Here is an 18,757-nt window from a genome sequence, read left to right as displayed (position 1 = left end):
CTATTTCTTGACCACGACGACGTTGGCTAGCCATTCTGGGTACTGCACCTCACAAATGAACCTCGCGCCGAGCAGGCTCTCGACTTCTTCGTTGATGATTGCGCCTCTCTCGGGGGCGAAGTTCCGTCTCTTTTGTTTGACGGGTTGATGTAGGGGATCCACCTGCAGCTTGTGCATGATGATCTCTGGATCGATCCCATGCATATCTGCGTGGGAATAAGCGAAGCAGTCGGAGTTAGACCTGAGGAATTCTACCAGTCTTCTTCTCAATCCTTTGGTTAGCTTGGAACCGATCATGAGATCTAGTCTGATCCCCTTCGATTAATGGCACCTCGTTTATTTCCTCTACCTCCGGTTCCTCAGTGTGACGAGTTGGAGGTTTGTTCTATAATTGCTTTAAGACCTTGATCTTTTCCCTCAGAGAGGTCTGATAGCAGGAGCGGGAATATTCCTGATCTCCTCTGATCGCCTTTATGCCCTAGGGTATAGGAAATTTCACCATCTGGTGAAGAATCGAGGGGATGGCCCCCATTCCATGAATCCAGGGACGTCCTAGAATCATGTTGTAACACGAGTCGCAGTCAACCACGAGGAACTTGGTTGACATGTTCATTCCTTCGGCATATACGGGGAGGGTTATCTCCTTGGTGGTCTGTTTGACTTCCCCGCTGAACCCTATAAGGGGGGTTACCCTCTGGGTTAGAGCGCCTTCCTCCAGCCCTAGGTCCTTGTATGCGACCTGGAAGATGATGTTGCCGGAGCTTCCACTATCTACCAGTATCCTTTTTACCAGGCAGTTCGCTATAGTGAGCGATATAATCAGGGCGTCGTGATGCGGAGTAAGGACTTTCTCCTGCTCCTTCGCCGTGAAGCTTATCTCGTCTGTTCCTAGGAGCAGACGTTTTGGCTTGGTTGCCTCTAGACCGTGCTTGGCATTCAGAGTGCTTTTCTTTGCCGCTAACTTCCAAACCGCCCGAAATGACATGTATCACTCGGTCCTGTCGCGGTGGCGAGACGAGAGCAGCTTCAGTGGGCTTACCCGTTTTCTCCTCGCTTAGATGGCTCTTGGCCTTATCGGAAAAGAACTTCCTGAGGTGCCCTTTCCTAAGCAATTCGTTGACCTCGATCTTTAGTGCGACGCAATCCTCCGTTTTGTGACCGTGGTCTCGATGGAAGTCGCACGACGCCAGGGTTCCAGAAAGAGTCGAGAGCTTTCATCTTCTGAGGCACTTGACCTGCTGGCCCATCTGCCTAAGAACATTGACAAGCTCCGGTGAGAGATGTCTGGCCACATGGACACTGCCATCCCTTCTGCCTTCTCGATCGGCCGGTTCTGGTACCTGCCCCGGGTTCGATTTCCGGAGTCCCTAGCTGATCTTTGAGAGGGTTTCTCGTCTCGCTCGGTTTGGTCTAGTCTGATCGTCTTAGAATCTGGCTTTTGCTGCGCTTTGGCCCGGCTGGCGACGTCTTCCTCCCATTTGACCTGCGCCCTGCCTCGAGATAGGACGTCTTCCATGGTTTTGCACTGATATTTGGTCAGCTCCTTGTAGAGGTCTCCGTCGGGGAGCAGACCTCTCTTGAAAGCGGATATAGCAGTGGGGATACTGCATTCGGGAATAGCCACCTTCTCTTGATTGAAGCGGGCTATGTAGCCTCGCAGGAGTTCTCCTTGGTGCTGGAGGATTTCGTAGAGGCTGTCGGAGGTTTTCTCCAGGTCCCTGCTGCTGGTGAATTGCTCCACGAATTTGTCGCTGAGAACCGCGAAGGAGGCTATGGACCTGGAGGGTAGGTTGATATACAACTGCAGAGCGGGTCCGGTCAGGGTGGAGCCGAAACTTTTGCACATGGTAGCTTCGCATGACCCCTTTGGGACTGCTATCGCGAGCATCTTTTGTCTGTATTGGGTGACGTGGTCGTCCGGATCAGTGGTGCCGTCGTACGCCTTTATGCTGGGGAAAGAATACTTCATGGGCATCTCGATCAAGGTTATCTCATTCGTGAAAGGAGTATCGGCGTAGGAGTCGGGTTGCTCTTCCGGATGGGGGGAGCTACCCCCGGGAGTCTCTCTGCCATGGACTGCATGGCGTTGAGCCTATCGGAGAACATCTGGTGAAGGCGAGCGATCATAGGAAACTCCGTTCTCCCTGCTCCGTCTTACGCTTCCTTATCAGGCTCGGGCTTTGATTCGCTGTCCTCCACATCATAGGTCTGAGCATCCTTGGCCTTCTCTCGCGTAGATGCGTCTTCTGCCGGTGCCGTAGTTGGGAGGTTCACGCCTATCCCGGAATTGGGTGTTTCCAGGGTCGGCATAGGGCGAACCTGAGTCCAGAATCGACGCTTCTTGTTGCTTACCATGTTAAGAGCTTGGTTCTCGTCTTGGAGGATAAGATTCTCCGATTCGAGCTGGCTGAGCTTCTCGGCGCTCTGTTCGAGTTGCTTGGAGTGTTCATTGAGCTTTTCCTTCAGGATCTGAAACTCCGAGGAAAGCTTGGGATTTTTCTCTTCCCGAGTTCTATTCAACCCGGTTACTTGACCTTGCAGATCATCGATTTTCCTCTAGAGTTCGGATTCTCTCTGGGTAGCTTCGGGTAGCTCGTCATGCTCGTCCATCGCCATTATCATGTAGTTTAGATTACTCCCCTCCTTCTAGCGCCAAACTGTTAGGGGATATTTGTGTAGGATCTTTGTGAGTACCACAGAACGATGGACAAGGCTTAGTATTTGTGTTGAATTCGTATTGATTTAGAGAGAAATAGACTTGAAGAGATTTTTTATTAGATCAAAGAGCTGGAACTACAATGATTGGTATATAAACCCTAGTTCTAGCCGTCTAACTCTAATCTTTAAGTCTTAAAGTGTCGATCCCTTGCTTTAGGGTTTTGGTTCCCTTGATATAGTCTTCCTAAGGCGGGCCTTAGTCGGTTGGAGTAGGTTAAACTCTTCCATATTTGGAAATATGGAAGGTTCGCCTTACCAGAAGTTTTTCATTTCCCAGAGGAAGGGGGCGATCCTGGGACCAGACCCGGAAAATTCCATAACGGGAACTGGGCTTCCTTCTAGCGGGGATCCTGGGAACCAGGGTTCTTTCCAGCGAGGATCCAGAGGCCAATGTCCTACCTGGGGTCTGGAGGAATTTAATACCTGGGTATTTTTCCCCAACAATGTTGATATGATCCATTGGTTGTTCGTGAGGAAAGCCATGAAAGGGACACTGTTCCATAAGAGTTATGTATATAGGTTCCTTCTCAGCAATACTTGGCATGAGTACCTCGACCTTCTCTACCTTCTCGCAAGTAATGTCGATTGATGACGTTATGTTGTTGTCGATCGATTTCTGGTCCACGTTGTCGATCGTTGTTGCTTGGAGGGTGTAGATCGATACTTCTCTCGTAGACTTAAGGATCGTCCATGAATCAGCAGGCTCCTTCTCTGAAGAACCCAGAAATCCTCTCTTCATTGTTGTTCTTGGTACTAAGATGTATAAACCTGAAACAGAAGAAATTTTTTTTTTTACAGTAGTAAAACCTAGACTAAATCTAACTAAATAAGATCTAATGGCGATCAAAGCTCCCCGACAACGGCGCCAAATTTGATATCACTCAAATTATCCAAAGGACTGATTTATGATTTATACTCTCTCAAATAAGAGGTCGAGTTGTAGTATTTAGGGATCGAATTTACAGGGAGTTAGGGAACCAATTAGATGTAATAGTTATATGATTAAGCTAGGCTAATAGTTTATAAAGCAGTAAATAAATATAGCAAATTAGTAAAAAAAAGCAATAAACAAGTTGAACAAGACAATTGTTCAGCTTGGTAGAGAGTTGTTTGATGGAAGGATGGTTGCTAGATATAGGGTTTCTATTCAAGTAATCTTGATTATAATGATGTAGAGGCTACTTGTTACTTGCAAGATATTATAGAACTCAACTGGGAGTACAAATCTAACAACTTCTGTTGTATTGACAGTCTAATATCTAGATTTTGGATCTCAATTCTCGTTTATTTATCACAAGAAAGTGTCGATCGATTATTTTATAGGAATATCGATCGATACACCTTTCACAATATCGATCGATATCGCTTCTAGCAAGCTTTGCGATCAGGTTGAATATGTGTTCACTAGGGTTCCTAAATCAACTCTCGTATGTTTCTAGCAATCCTAGCTCAATAGAATTCAGTTCAGAGAAAAGACCAAGCGTTCACAATTGTGCCTAATGATTCTAAGATCAGGGTTCTAGTTCATGACTCTAGAACACAAGCAGTAAGACCAATCCTATGATGAATATCACAACTTAGCATTTCTATAATTTGGGCTAATCCTTCATAACATATCTGAACCCTAAACCTAACAGGTGGATCTACTCAGACATGAAGTTTGTCACAAAAATCATAGATGAATAGATAAAGAGCATAAATAATATGAAACCAAGCGTATGTTTCTAGCAATCCTAGCTCAATAGAATTCAGTTCAGAGAAAAGACCAAGCGTTCACAATTGTGCCTAATGATTCTAAGATCAGGGTTCTAGTTCATGACTCTAGAACACAAGCAGTAAGACCAATCCTATGATGAATATCACAACTTAGCATTTCTATAATTTGGGCTAATCCTTCATACCATATCTGAACCCTAAACCTAACAGGTGGATCTACTCAGACATGAAGTTTGTCACAGAAATCATAGATGAATAGATAAAAAGCATAAATAATATGAAACCAAAACCAATGGAGTTCCTCCCTTCTCTCCTCACTAAGAACAAGAATCAAAGAAAGCTTAAGGAGCGTGTAGCCGTCAACAATGGGTTAGAAATAACATAAATAGGGTTTTGGGTCGTCCAAGGGCATTCTGGTAATTTGTGGTTACTTATGGGCTTCAGTCGGTCATAAAATATGCTCAGCCAATATTCTGGCATCACTGTCGACCGACACCAATGCTGTAACGTCGATCGACAGTCCTTCATCTCCTAGACAGCTTCCTCTCGCGAGGTAGACTGACCACTCTTCAGTAAATCAGGCCTAACTTCTGATACAGGATGCTGATTGACCTCATACCGGCGGCATTGAAAATATAACTCAAAGCTCTATATTGTTTCAAAATATGGGCTTAATTTAACGGTGGGAAGGTCTCCACCCATAGCTAGACATCTGACGCACCTGTGCAGTTTTGCACCTCAAAAGGCTCCAAAATCACCATATTTCTCTAGAACGTACCTGAACCTGTAAATACTCTAAATATATTCTATATAATAGTAATTAGTTATTAAAACACTAATAGATCTTGGCTGAAAGTGGGTAAAATCCATGGTCTATAAGCTGGAGACACAAATGGTTCAGATAGGGTACACTATTAAAAGGCAGGATGCCGTCATCAAGGGTAAAGCAGATGACTCACTGAAGCACCACCTGAATGCCATCATGGATGATGATTTCTGGCAAGTTGTTAAGGAGGAGAAGCTTCAGGAGGGCGACTTCCAAGTCGAAATCCCCATGAGTTTTGGCGGTTCACATTGGTGTCGATCGACACCAAGCTTTAAACATCGACCAATGGAGACAGACGACCATCGATCGATATCAGTTTCTCCACATCGATTGACAAAGGAAGTTGCATCATGTGCGACCGTCAGAATCCTAACTCACGAGGAGTTCACAGCTAAACACCTTCATCCACCCAAACCCTTCTGTATCAAGAACTCTGACATCGATCGACACCAGGATCCACTTGCCGATCGACAGCCAGACTCAACCGACAATCGACACATCTCATCTAGAATTGGTCGACAACCACCTCTGACCTACCGAGTGTAGTTACCAAAGATAGATGTAGCACGCCTGAATGCACTCAGAAACCCATCTCAACCTTTAGTACATATGGCAGACAGCTTCGAACAGCTTTCAGATGATGCACCAGAGCCAATGCAAGTTGATCAGACTTTTGAGAGAGAACCTTGAGGAAAAGAAAGGAAAAGGTTCCTAAGCATCTCAAGAGAGGGGTCAATGAGAAAGAGATGGATAGCTTTACTAAAAGAGTTTTTGGGATACCCTTGGACAAGCCATTCGAGGAGGCTTACTTTACCCACAGATTCTGGATGCTCTTCAGGGAAACCAAGGAAACTGAGCAGGACATACATAGGACATTCGATCAGACCAGAGAGAAGATGAAGTAGAGGATTACACTTAAGAAGAAGTGTGATCCTGGGAAATTTGTAGTGCCATGTTTGGTCAAGGGAAATTGAGTTTACATGTGCGCTGTGTTACACAGGTTCATCAGTAAGCATAATACCCAAGGTAATGGCAGACCATCTGGGTCTGAAGATAGAGTCTTCTGAGGATTCATTTACTTTCGTGGATCATTCTACAAGGAACTCAGGAGGAATCATCAGAGACCTTGAAGTGTAGATTGGCAATGCACTAGTCCAAGTTGACTTTCATCTCCTGGAAAACAAGCAGAACAAGAATTATTCTCTACTCCTTGTGAGAACTTTCATGGCCACTGTAGGAGCAAGCTGCAACATACAGATGAATCAGTTGTGCTTTACACTGATTAATCCAGATGTATACTATGATCCAGTCAGAGTTGTGAAGCCACAGACGTCCAACACTGGAGTAACCACATGATTCATTGCAGCATGCCACTGCAACTATGAGGATTAATACGAAAATGAGTATTCAGGATCAATCGACAGTGAGACTCCGCCATCGACCGACATAGCCATTCATCTGCTGATCGACGACAAGCGCATAGAATCGATCGACTGCAGTCATGAAAATGTGACTTTCACTTTACCAGCACACTGCTATCCGCGATTAAACATTGCTACACAGCCTCAGACAGCGATTGATTACAACTACGGTGATACGATCAGCAGACAAGGCGATTATTCTATTGGCAGTTGGGCAGATGAGAGCCTGCATGAGAGTTTTGCAGTGGATACTGTTGACCCAACAATGCAGTCTAATGAGTATGATGAGGACTACCAGAATGAAGAGGAAAAAAAGAATATCATAGCCTTGTCAGAGAATATGTTAAACTTCTCATGCATACCTATGGCACTAATGAGGTGACGACGATCGACAGCAGGCCTATGCCATCGATCAACGTCGAAACGTAAGACCAGAAAGGAGCTCAGGCAACATGAAAAGGAATTGTAGTATTTGAGATGTCAATCCATTTCTAAGAGTTTTAATGCAAAGAGAATTCAGGTTCCAACTTAAGCTAAATGCAATCCAAGTGATAGGGTGATTCAATTAAGCTAACAAAGTTCTAACACAACTATCTAGTAATTTTCAAGCAATTGGATAAAAGAGGAGCCATGGGTGTAGGAATTTTATTTTAGATGACTAAGTTTTAAACTAAAATGGCAAGCTTCAATCAACACATTTCCCTAAGTCTAGAGAACATTTCTAAGCTAGTTTTTTATCAAGACAAAAGCTCATTTGCTCTCATAGATCAAACATCAAATCTCTTTGGTTTGTGTCTAGCTAGCAATCATTAAGAACTGATCATTCAACAATCAAAATTCCCCCAACATCAAATGTCTTTGGTGGGGTAAGTTAAGAGAATGTTGAGTTGGATCAGACATTTCATCGAACACCTTTCAGGCGATAAAATGTCTAGATGTCTAATCTGAGATGACCAACTCTAGATTAGCATTAAGATCACTCAATCAAACCAGGAAACATATTAATCTATTCTAGACATTCTAGATCATCACTTATCATCCTAATCATCCTAACCCATGAATACAAAGATGACTACTCACTAACTATCATGATAAACCCAAGAATCAATGATGATTTGGTGTTAATCATGATTCGTGATCAAGATAATTAAGCAATCACAAAAGATAATGATCAAGATTAGATCTTTCACCTAAAAGTTCTTTGTGATTAAATAGAAAACAAGATAAGTCCCAACTTTGGGATAACAAGGGTATTTATACAATCCTTAGAAAACCTAATGGTTTCTATTAAAAAGTCTAAAAAGCCCTTTAAATTGTTTAAAATCGACTAAGGATAAGTCTCGACTCGGGTAGATATCATCGGGCATAACCCGTGTCACTCTACCCGCATCGAATCATCGTCGAGGGTCTCCGTCATGCACGCGGGTAGGCGATCCCGCGTAACTCCATCCCGCGAGACCCCATCGACTGCTTCTCTTCGTGTGCGGGTAAGGGAACCCGCGTCAAGATGTCGATGCTTCTTCCTCTTCCTGCGTGCGGGTTCACGATCCCACGTGCTCGGCCCCGCGTGGAGCTCTTCGTCGCCTTTTGTTGGCCTGGCTACGCGGGTAGGTGAACTCGGGGTACTTCAACACGTGTCGTACTCGCCTAAATCCGAACCAACTTCATTTTCCATCTCTTCTTGAACCACAATGCTTCTAACCACCTCCAATCACTCCATAGGACACTCCAATACCTGATAAAGACATATGAATGCAATATGAATCCTAAAGATGATTAATTCCTAATTTTTATGATCAATGTGTACAAAATGGATGGTTAAAACAATGCAAATATGCATGATATCAACTCCCCCAAACTTGTTCTTTACTTGTCCTCAAGTGATCTTGCAAGAACTCATATATGAGAGAGGTTTGAAGGTGGGAACTCATAGCCAAAAGACTTCCTAGCACTTAACTTAACATCCTAAAGAGACATAGCAAATAGCATGAACAACTATCTTATTATACTCTAGCTTCTCTATGCCTATCCATACTCTTATGCCTCTACACAAGTTGCAATACTCATAACCTAACAAGTTCCTTCAACCAGCTCTCACATTGATTCACACACACACACACACAAGGTGAATTCTCACAAATGGGCACATGATCTCAATCATTTGGCTAGGTAAGCAATGGTCTAATATGAATGAAGAGAAGGATTCAAATGTTATCATTTCAAGGTGGTTATCACTCAAAAACAAGGAGCTTGATCATTATGAAAAATTTATCTAAGACTAGAAGCAATTCATGCATACATAGATCCATTTTCATCATTCTACCCTTTTCCTAAGTGATTACAAGTTCTACCCTTTTCATCCCCATCTTAAAGCCAAAATAACACCCACTCACATCACTAACCCAATGAACAACTCTCTTTTTCATTTGATTCATCCAACTAGGGACTTTAATTCACTTTTTACAACACTTAGCTCTAAGTCTTTCTCATTTCCCTTCCCGCCTTCTCTTTGATTTTTTTTTTTTATAAGGGGGAAGGTTCTTTTGTACACAATCTAGAGCTTCATACTTTTCTTCTGTCCCTAGAGTTTTTATTTTCTAATGACACTCTTTTGTTCATCTTTCTCATCTTTCTCACTCTCCAAACCCAAGATATTAACATTTAGAACACACAAACCCTCTCACCACCCCCAAATGCTAGCTCATTATGCTAGCAAGAGATGAGAACAAATCTATGTCACCACCCCCAAAAGTGGCCTCACTCATGCAAATCAATGTTTGGTCTCAAAGAATGGCTAGGGTTGTAGGGTATGGAGTACCATTTGGGTTAACAAAGAGTGGTATAATGGAATAAGATAACCCAAATGTGTATGAGATCCATGATCAAGTATGCAAGTGCCCATATGCAAGAGAGATTAAGTTCATTCAAGCCAAGTTCAGTTTGGAGCTGATTTTAAGAACAATGCCAATGTCAAGCAAGCAAACAAGTTTCAAGATGAGTTTTCAAGGCTCGAAGCATGCAAGGCTTTTTAGAGATGCTTAAGCTACTTGATATGTTTAACTAGGGTGTCACTTTGAGTTCTAGACAAGACTTCTTTACAAGGCATTTTAAATCATTGCTCCCTATGCAAGTGAATGCAACCTATATGCTCTAGACTCAATCCTAAAAGTGCAAGTGATGCAACTACATTCTACTTTTTGTTTTTTTTTCAAATTTTTCAATTTCTTTTTTGGTTTTTCAATGCATATATGTATGTACAATGCAATGCATGAGACTCAAATCATCAAAGAAAACATGATCAAATACTTAGTACCTCCCCCAAACTTAGTTCACACAGTCTCTGTGTTAGGAAGTTCAAGGAGATACTGAAAAGAGTGATAAATGCAAAGAAAAACCCGTATATACAATGGAAAGGTGGTGGAGTATCTCACTATGGAGCGTGGTAAGAGGCCGTTGGCTCATCCTCGTTGTTGGAATCGATCAACACTTTCTCAGGACCAACAAGCGACAACTGAGGTCCTAGATATGGCTAGTCTAAATATACGGAAGTTGATTGACTATACTTATTTGTTTGAGTTCTAGAATATCCATATATGCTTAGTAGTCTATGTCTCTATAATCCTAATTGTCTGAATAGAAATCTTAAGTGTAACGTCTCCCATATCTGTCTTAAAACCCAATCAATCAATCGAACATTTACTTGTTCACCCCTGGTAATTTACATTTAAACCATTCAACTTAGCTTAACTACATAACTAGATAGATCTATTGTGTGCCTTAGCTCCCTGTGAATTTGATCCCTAAGTACTATAATTGAACCTTTTATTTGAGAGAGTAAATCACTCCTTAGGGTAATTTGAGTGATATCAGTGATTAAGCCTAGACTTAGCAGTAAGAACAACTAGATGAAAAATTATTTTAATTCCCTAACAGTTATTCATTTCAACAATACATAAATCAAACTTTAAAGAACCCTAAAATCTGATAATGAGACTACTCATACATATTAATAAGAAACATTATGATGGTCTGAATAATACTGCAATATAATAAAATGAAAAGCAAACAAAGCAGAGTAAGAAACAAAGGAGTTCAAGATCTTCTCTTGTATGAATTTCAGATCTCTCTCTCTCTCTCTCTCCAAACCTAAGCTATGTCTTCTAACAAGTGTAGAGATGCCTGCGTCCAATAGTAGTCTCTCTCTAAAAGTTTGTGTCTATGTATAATAGAAAAACCTTAATAGATAGCTTAACAGGTGGCCATGGACTTATGGTGTAATATTTAGGAACTCCTATGTAAAACTTGTAATTTCCCAAAATTATTATTAAACTCTCGGAGCAAGAAGTCGATTGACGCTTCATATCTTCCGTCAATCGATGTTTGTTGCAACAGTTGATTCCGACTTCATGTTTTCAGCAGAGCTTTCTTCAAAGCTCCAAATGAATCAAAAAGATCCAAATATGTCCAATGAGTACCTGAACCTGTAAAGTCTCTAAAAATACTCCAAATGCAGATAAAAGACTCTAAAAATATATATAAATCATGGGTAAAAGTGGGTAAAATCCATGACATATCATGCTGCTAGAGAGTGGTTAGAGTAGTAATAAATTTGAAAAGTTCATTATCCGTTTCTTGACTTAATAAAACTTTACCATGCTGCTAGAGAGTGGTTAGAGTGGGTAAAATCCATGACATATAAATCACGGGTAAAAGTGGGTAAAATCCATGACATATCATGCTGCTAGAGAGTGGTTAGAGTAATAATATATTTGAAAAGTTCATTATCCCTTTTTTGACTCAATAAAACTTTAGATTAGAACTCATAGGAATAAGATTCTAAAATAAAGTTCAACTTCATTATTAGAACCCCCCCCCCCCCCCCCCCCCCCACGGGTAAAAGTGGGTAAAATCCATGACATATCATGCTGCTAGAGAGTGGTTAGAGTAATAATATATTTGAAAAGTTCATTATCCCTTTCTTGACTCAATAAAACTTTAGATTAGAACTCATAGGAATAAGATTCTAAAATAAAGTTCAACTTCATTATTAGAACCCCCCCCCCCCCCCCCAGACCTAATTAACAGTGTCCGCAGTGTTATTCAGTCAACGATTGGTGCAAAAATAAATCAAAAGTACTAATGTAACAAGGCAAAACAATATACCTGCTCACTGGATATGAGTGTCGATCAACACAATAAAGTGGTTATCTATCAATAAAGTGGCGATCGATCGTTACTCGTGAATAACTGTCGATCGATACAAGCCGGTCCTAACGGTCATGCTGGTTGCAGTCGTCGGATCTTTTTTATAACTTGAAATAAATAAACACATAAAATAAATACTAGATAAAAAATAAAGCTTATTAAAAACTTACCAGTGGGTTGCCTTCGATAGCCCTTGTTATAGTCTATGGCTTGACTTTTTGAAGGTGGTTGGCTAGTATGGAGGTAATTGATTACTTGTTGGAAAACAAGTATCAACATCTTCTTTGCTCATCTCGAACAAGGTACAAACAAAGCTTTTGGTTGCTTCTTTTCCTTTGGTTATGTACTCTTGATGTCTATGAATGATCTCATGATGGTAGTCTACTTTCAGCTGTACCTTCTCCATTGTTTTTCTTCGCCAAGCAACACTGTTGTTGAGAGGATAGTAGATTGCATCAGTCTTGTTGTAGAAGTCCTCAAATATCTTCTCCTGATCCTTCCATACTTTCTAAATCAACTCATTGACATCATCTCTACCATAGACATCTTCTGGTTGATAAGGTTGCATATGATGAAATCCAGGCATCTAAAAATATTTTTGTGGTAAACTCAAATATTTGCCTCCTTGATGATCCATCCATCCAGTGTATGTGCGTTGTCATCTTCATGTCTGTATACTCCATACTCATCTGGTTTCACAACACGGATTTTTCTCCTAGGTGGGGAAGCAGCTTTAATCGCAAAACTCTCTCGATAGTCTGGAAACGCTCGGTTGTCGATCGATGGTTCAGGCTGAGTGTCGATCGACGCTTCACCGTCATCTTCACGCTCGGCATCAGAATCGGAATAGCAAACTGCTACAAGGTCTGTATCATCTCCTATCTCAATGTAGGGAGTGTGTCCCTTGACAACTTTCACTGGATAATAGTAAACATTAGGATCTATGAGTGTCAGGACAACTGATTTGTATGTATGCTGCAAACTGCTCCTACAGTAGCCATGAAGGTTCTCCCAAGCAATAGAGAAGAATTCTAGTCTATCTTAATATACATGCCATGAAAGTCTATTGGAACTAGGGCATTGTGATGCAGATAAGTATTTGGAAAATGTCCAAATATCTTATTATGTATTTTATTAATTTTATTTGTTAGGGTATCTTTGTGTACAAGCGATCCGTGCTCAGCTCTACGGAATGATAGGAGGAAGGATACATGTCCTTGAGTGTATTCTCCTGCTTTGATAGTCGATAAACCAGGAGATCATGCTCTTAGGATACTGCCATATGTGTATGGGCCAGTATATGTCGTTGGTACCTTAGTAGCAGCATGGGAGATTGGTCATTAGGTGGGGACCGCCTACCGGTAGTGAAGATTGCAGGGTCTTCTTGATCTATGATCGATGGTTCCGACTACCAGGTCCGGTCCTTGGGTGCCTCCTGACCTGTAGTTAATGGTTCCGGCTACCAAGGTCGGTCCCTGGGTATCTATGCACGGGAGCATGGAGGTGTTTAAATGTATAGCTGCATCCTTCAGTTGAGATTGCCTATGTACCCCTCAGTAAGAGATCAAGCCGTTCGTAATTCATGTATTTGTGGAGGCGCGTAGCCTAGATGGGCGCATAGCCTGATGGAGGTACGGCGCGTAGTAGGCACGTAGCCTTGGGAGCATGTAGTTCTGTGGTTAGTAGGAGTCATCTGTTCTAGAGGGCACATCGCCGGAACAGATGATAGACCCGTGGATATGCTGCAGTGAGCATGATGCGTCTATGTGCTTCGGTGAGCATGGAGAGACCCTGCTGATGAGCTGGAGATCTTGACCTTAGCCAAGGAGGAGAGTTGTAGACGTGCTGCAGTGAGCATATATCTTCATCTGGTTGACACTATTCGCAGGGAATCGTTGGTTATGAGCTTGTTGATGAAGATGTCGTCTAGGTGGGAAACCTTGCCTTGGTGGCTGTAGAGTTGATGAGCTCTGGTCATGGACGTCTTCTCCCCCTATCTTTAGGTTTAGAAACCTTTATCGTGGAGGTCGTGCCTCCCTCTTAGGATTTGGATATATTCATTATATCCTTAGATACTAGAATATTTCCCTTGTTCTTAAGGGAGGTCGTATGTATTGGAATACTTCCTCTTTTTCTCGGATCGAGGGAGACTCCTTCTTGTCTAAGCTGGTACTTTATTAATAGAAGATTTCCATTTATCCTAAGGCATGATAAATCACTCGGCCTGGAAGCCGGAGGCACGACCCCGACCCGGTGGCGGGGACCCAGACCCGGGGGCAGGGACCCAGACCCGGGGGCAGGGAACTGGAAGCCAGAGGGAGGAACCCGGGACCTGGAGGAAGGAACCTGAAAGCCGGAAGCTGGAGTAATCTCTTCATGGAATATTTTCCCCCAACAATATTAAATTTTAATAGTTATCTGTATTGTTTTAGGGTTTTGCGGGTTTCTTATTTATAGTCTTTTATTCCTAACTTTGTATTCAGTTTATGTTTTTTTTTTTTTGACAGCAAGACATTTACAGACTCATATTGACTCTGTAAACCAGATCGGCAACTCGCATCCATATGAACGACGAAAGACGGTTGTTTCCTAGCACAACGTGCCAAGCTATCCGCCCGTAGGTTCTCCGTTCGGGGTACATAGATGATATCCGAGTTGTGGAAACTTCTTCGTAAAAGCTTAATATCTTCCAGGTAGCTTTCAAATGCTGGCCATTCTTCTGGTTCCGAAACCATCTTCACCAATTGAGAACAATCCGTTGCAAACGTAACCTGAAACTGTCGTAAGTTCTTCATACATTCCATTGCCCAAATCAATGCCTCCACCTCTGAGTGAAGAGATGATAGACACGCCCTTACATTCCTTGAACCTAATAAACCATCAAACCCCGGTAAGGTACTATACCATCCTTGTCCCGAAAATAGATCATTTTCTTTCCATGAACCATCTATAAAACACCAACGTCCTGGAGTTTCTAATGTGCGTCTGGTCAGTACTTGGCTCTCCCTTTTCTGTTCAGTGACTATCTGTGCTTCAGCCCAAAGTGTCGATTCCAGTTCTGCTAATCGAAGTGTTTCCCTTGGATCAATATCCAAATTACTAAACACCTTATTGTTTCGACCTTTCCATATATACCATAATATCCACGCGAATTGGTGATCGTCCATCTTTGGAGTAATTCTCCAAAAGAGATGATCCATGTTACCAAAAAACGAACCAGTAGGAAAAAAGCTCGGATTTGATGGTATCTTAGATAATGCCCATACTTGACGTGCTGGAGGGTATTCAAAAAATACATGATTTATTGATTCTTCCGGGTCCCCACATCGAGAACAGCGAATATCGCCTTGTATTCCTCTCCCATGAAGATTCTTCATTACCGCTATACAACCTGAAAGGAGTTGCCATACGAAATGTCTTAACTTCGGCGGGCACCGCACTTCCCAACAGAAAGCTTTTACCGTATCCACTGTATTCAGTTTATGATTTGATTAATAAAAGTTAAAATTTTCTCTTTGTTCTTTGTTTTTGGTAGATCATTGGTGATCTCAATGAATTTAATAAGACATTGATCTTAGGTATTCGTAGACTAAAAAAGATATTCTATTTATCGTAGTTTCTGCTACATCAAATGGTATCAGAACTCGGTTCTATTTACCCTAGCTTCGCTACATCACGTTGTATCAAAGCTGGTGTTTTGGTTTTACTTAAACCTCGATTCTGGATCATGGAGACTTTGTTCGTGGAAAGTGAAGTTTTCATTCACATAATAATCATTGGCGATCCTATATTCGATGTTTATGATGATGAAGGTAAGATTCAAGACGAAGGCAATGAGTTTGAAGGCAAAGGCGTAGACAATTGGAGAGGTGATCTTCTTCTCCAAAAAACTCTCTGGAAAGTCAACTACTTGAAACTACACAACTGACATGTTGCAAATTATGGTGCCAATTGGGGTTTGATAGAAGGTGGTCCAACAAGTGCTTTCACACATCATCGTGATAAGCAAGAGCACATGGATATCAGCTCCATGATGATTATGCTGTTCACGGCGCAAGTTGACGTTGATGAAATATGTCACCATTGCTTACTTGTTTGGCAGGAATATTGTCATTGGATGCTAAGGAAGAGAAGAACAAATTAATTGAAGACCACAGTTAAGATTCGAGTACGAATCTTCTCCAACCCGGAAAGAATGATACATATAAGTATTTGGAATATTTCAAAATATATTATTTATTTTATTAATTATATTAAATATAGGTAGTTATCTTTATTGTTTAGGGTTTTATGGATTTCTTATATATAGTCTTTTACTCATAACTTTGTATTCAGTTTATGATTTGATTAATAAAAAGTTAAGAGTTTTCTCTTTGGTCTTTATTTTTGGTATTTCATTGGTGATCTCAACAAATTTAAAAAGACATTGATCTTAGATATTCTTACACTAAATAAGATCTTTATATTTATTGTAGCTTCCGCTACATCAGGTGGTATCAGAGCCAATTTCTATTTATCCTAGTTTCCGCTACATCACACTACTTATCTCCACCTGAAGGTTTCTGACGATTCCTCCTGAATTGACCTTAGAAAATTCCACAAAAGTGAATAAATCTTTAGAAGGCCATATCGGCACGCATAGAGGATCTGCCATCGCCTTAGGCATGATGCTGACTGAAGAACCCGTGTCACAGAGTCCACATGCATAACTGATACCTCCAATCAAACATGGAACAACAAATTTTCCAGGATCACTCTTCTTCTTCAGTACAACCCTCTGTTTCATCTCTCTCCGATCTGATTGAACATGAGCTCAATGTCCTTCTCTTATCCCTTGTTTCTTTGTAAACTTCTAGAGTCTGTGTGAAAAGTATGCATCTTCGAATGGCATGTGCTCAGGCATCCTTAGTACCCTCTTCATAAAGCAATCCATCTCCTTCTCATTAGTTCATCTCCTTAGATGCTTAGGAATCTTTTTTTCCTTTCTCCTCAAAGTATGTCCCTCGGTAGCCTGCTCAATGATCATAGGTTCTGCTGCAACTTCAGATTGTTGAGTGGTGATGTTTGTTGATTTCTTTGAAGGTTTAGATGGGTTACGTCCTTCATTCAGCCAATCTACATCGATGTTTGGTAGTCGCACTTGATATGTCAGAGGTTGTTGTCGATCACCACAAGAAAAATGATGTCGATCGTCGCATGAGTGAATGTTGTCGATCGATGACTGAATGTTGGTGCCGATCAATGTCTTCCATTTTCACACAGTAGGACTTGGGGGACGTGGGTGTCGAGCCGCGAACTCTTCGTGTGTAATGTTCCTCACTGTCTCGTACGATCCAACTGACTCTGCAGGTGATGTCGATAGGGGCTTAATAGGTGGTGTCGATCAGTGCTTGTCTGGTGTTCGCGGTTGATGCTCATCTCGTGTGTCTATCGACACTAATGCAAACTACCGAAACTCATGGAGCTCTCGACCACAAAATCGCCCTCTTAAAGCTTCTCTTTCTACACCACTTGCAAGAAACCATCATCTATGTTGGCACTGTTGGGGTCGAAAACGGTTACGACGAAGTTAACGTCCAAATCTCAGCAACAAATCGTGCTCGGCCAAGAGAACGTCACAACGTATGTTCTCGAGGTAAAGCTTTGTTCGATTTCTGTTTGGATCAAACATAAGACGTCGGAAACATACCCAAACCGGCTACGAATGGGTTCGAGTATGATGATCAGAACACGGACAAACCAAGCTCGGTCATTACGCAGCTACCGTACATGCACGCTATCCGGTCTCTACGCAGCGACCGAGCTCGAGCCAAGCTCGGTCGCTACGTAGCGACTGAGCGTCCATCCCGCTCAGTCGCTACGAAAGCGACCGAGCTCGAGCCAAGCTCGGTCGCTACGTAGCAATCAGCGTCCGTCCCGCTCGGGCGCTACGTAGCGATCAGCGTCCATCCCGCTCGGTCGCTACGTAGCGATCAGCGTCCGTCCCGCTCGGTCGCTACGTAGCGATCAGCGTCCGTCCCGCTCGGTCGCTACGTAGCGACCGAGCATGCATTCAGTTCGGTCGCTGCGTAGCGACCGAGCACTTCCGAAACATCGATACGACACTAGTCCATGCATTCTCGTCTACCCTTCTATGCTATCTCCCGAAGACCGTGGCGAACCCATTTCATGTTTTCCGCCTTTCTTAGTAACCAATCAAACTTTGCGGTAAAAAACGTGGAAAGTTTGTTCTTTATCGAAAGAAGCCGTAATAAACGTTTCGAGTCAGAAGACGGCTCAGAGGGACCTAAGACATGACTCGAGGCCCAACTTGCGGTTTCTTAACCAACAGCCCGTAAGCCGCATGACGGTTTACGCTTGGTTTGCAAAGAAAGGTAAATGTCAAGTTTCCGCGGATAAATACGAAATTTTGAAGATAATTACGAAGATCGGAAAAAATAGAATATCTCCATTTTTATGCTATGACGGCTTAAGGGCAGAAGAGGAAAAGCGTAAACCGACCTAGGAGCGAGTATATAAGGAGTCCTAGGCGAGAGGCATGGAGAGAGACTTTTTCAGAGCAAACTTAGCACTTAGAGCGATTTAGGCATTTTTCCGTTTTTGTTATTTCGAGCTGCGACTCAATTAGGTTTAGCCGTCTTAGGGTTTCTTTAACTAGGAATATCTCCGACAGCTCTCGAGCCCAGGCTTATACCTTGTTGTAACGCTCAAACACAGATTCAGAATAAGATATATTTTGTGTTCTGATTGCTTGGCGTGTGGTATTAACAGATCTCCGGGACCTCTGGGAAATTAGGGTTTTCCTAGTTTCCTGAGACAATGCGAATTTCGGTTCCCATAGTTTGGTGCTAGAAGGAGGGGGGTACGGATC

General features: G+C 42.2%; 1 protein-coding gene across 1 annotated transcript; it reads right to left on the bottom strand.

Annotated features, from left to right (window-relative positions):
* LOC125578132 lies at positions 1 to 985 on the bottom strand. Its single transcript, XM_048740429.1, has 3 exons — positions 500 to 985; positions 256 to 385; positions 1 to 206 (listed from the first exon to the last, which is right to left on the bottom strand). Exons 1-3 carry the CDS (start codon positions 983 to 985, stop codon positions 1 to 3), a joined length of 822 nt encoding a protein of 273 aa, XP_048596386.1.
* Positions 986 to 18,757: the final 17,772 nt, after the last annotated feature.

Source organism: Brassica napus, chromosome A9, assembly GCF_020379485.1.
Source record: "Brassica napus cultivar Da-Ae chromosome A9, Da-Ae, whole genome shotgun sequence".
Classification (NCBI taxonomy): domain Eukaryota; kingdom Viridiplantae; phylum Streptophyta; class Magnoliopsida; order Brassicales; family Brassicaceae; genus Brassica; species Brassica napus.
Note: the sequence above shows the minus strand (reverse complement) of the source record. Positions and strands in the feature narration are given on the sequence as shown.

Bases quoted from the DNA above. Each gene is read 5' to 3' on its own strand.
- LOC125578132 (XM_048740429.1), bottom strand. From the start codon at position 985: ATGTCATTTCGGGCGGTTTGGAAGTTAGCGGCAAAGAAAAGCACTCTG. The intron at 386-499 runs GTGAAATTTCCT...AAGCAATTATAG, and splicing joins CCTCGATTCTTCACCAGATG to AACAAACCTCCAACTCGTCA. The intron at 207-255 runs GTAGAATTCCTC...ATTCCCACGCAG, and splicing joins AAGGATTGAGAAGAAGACTG to ATATGCATGGGATCGATCCA.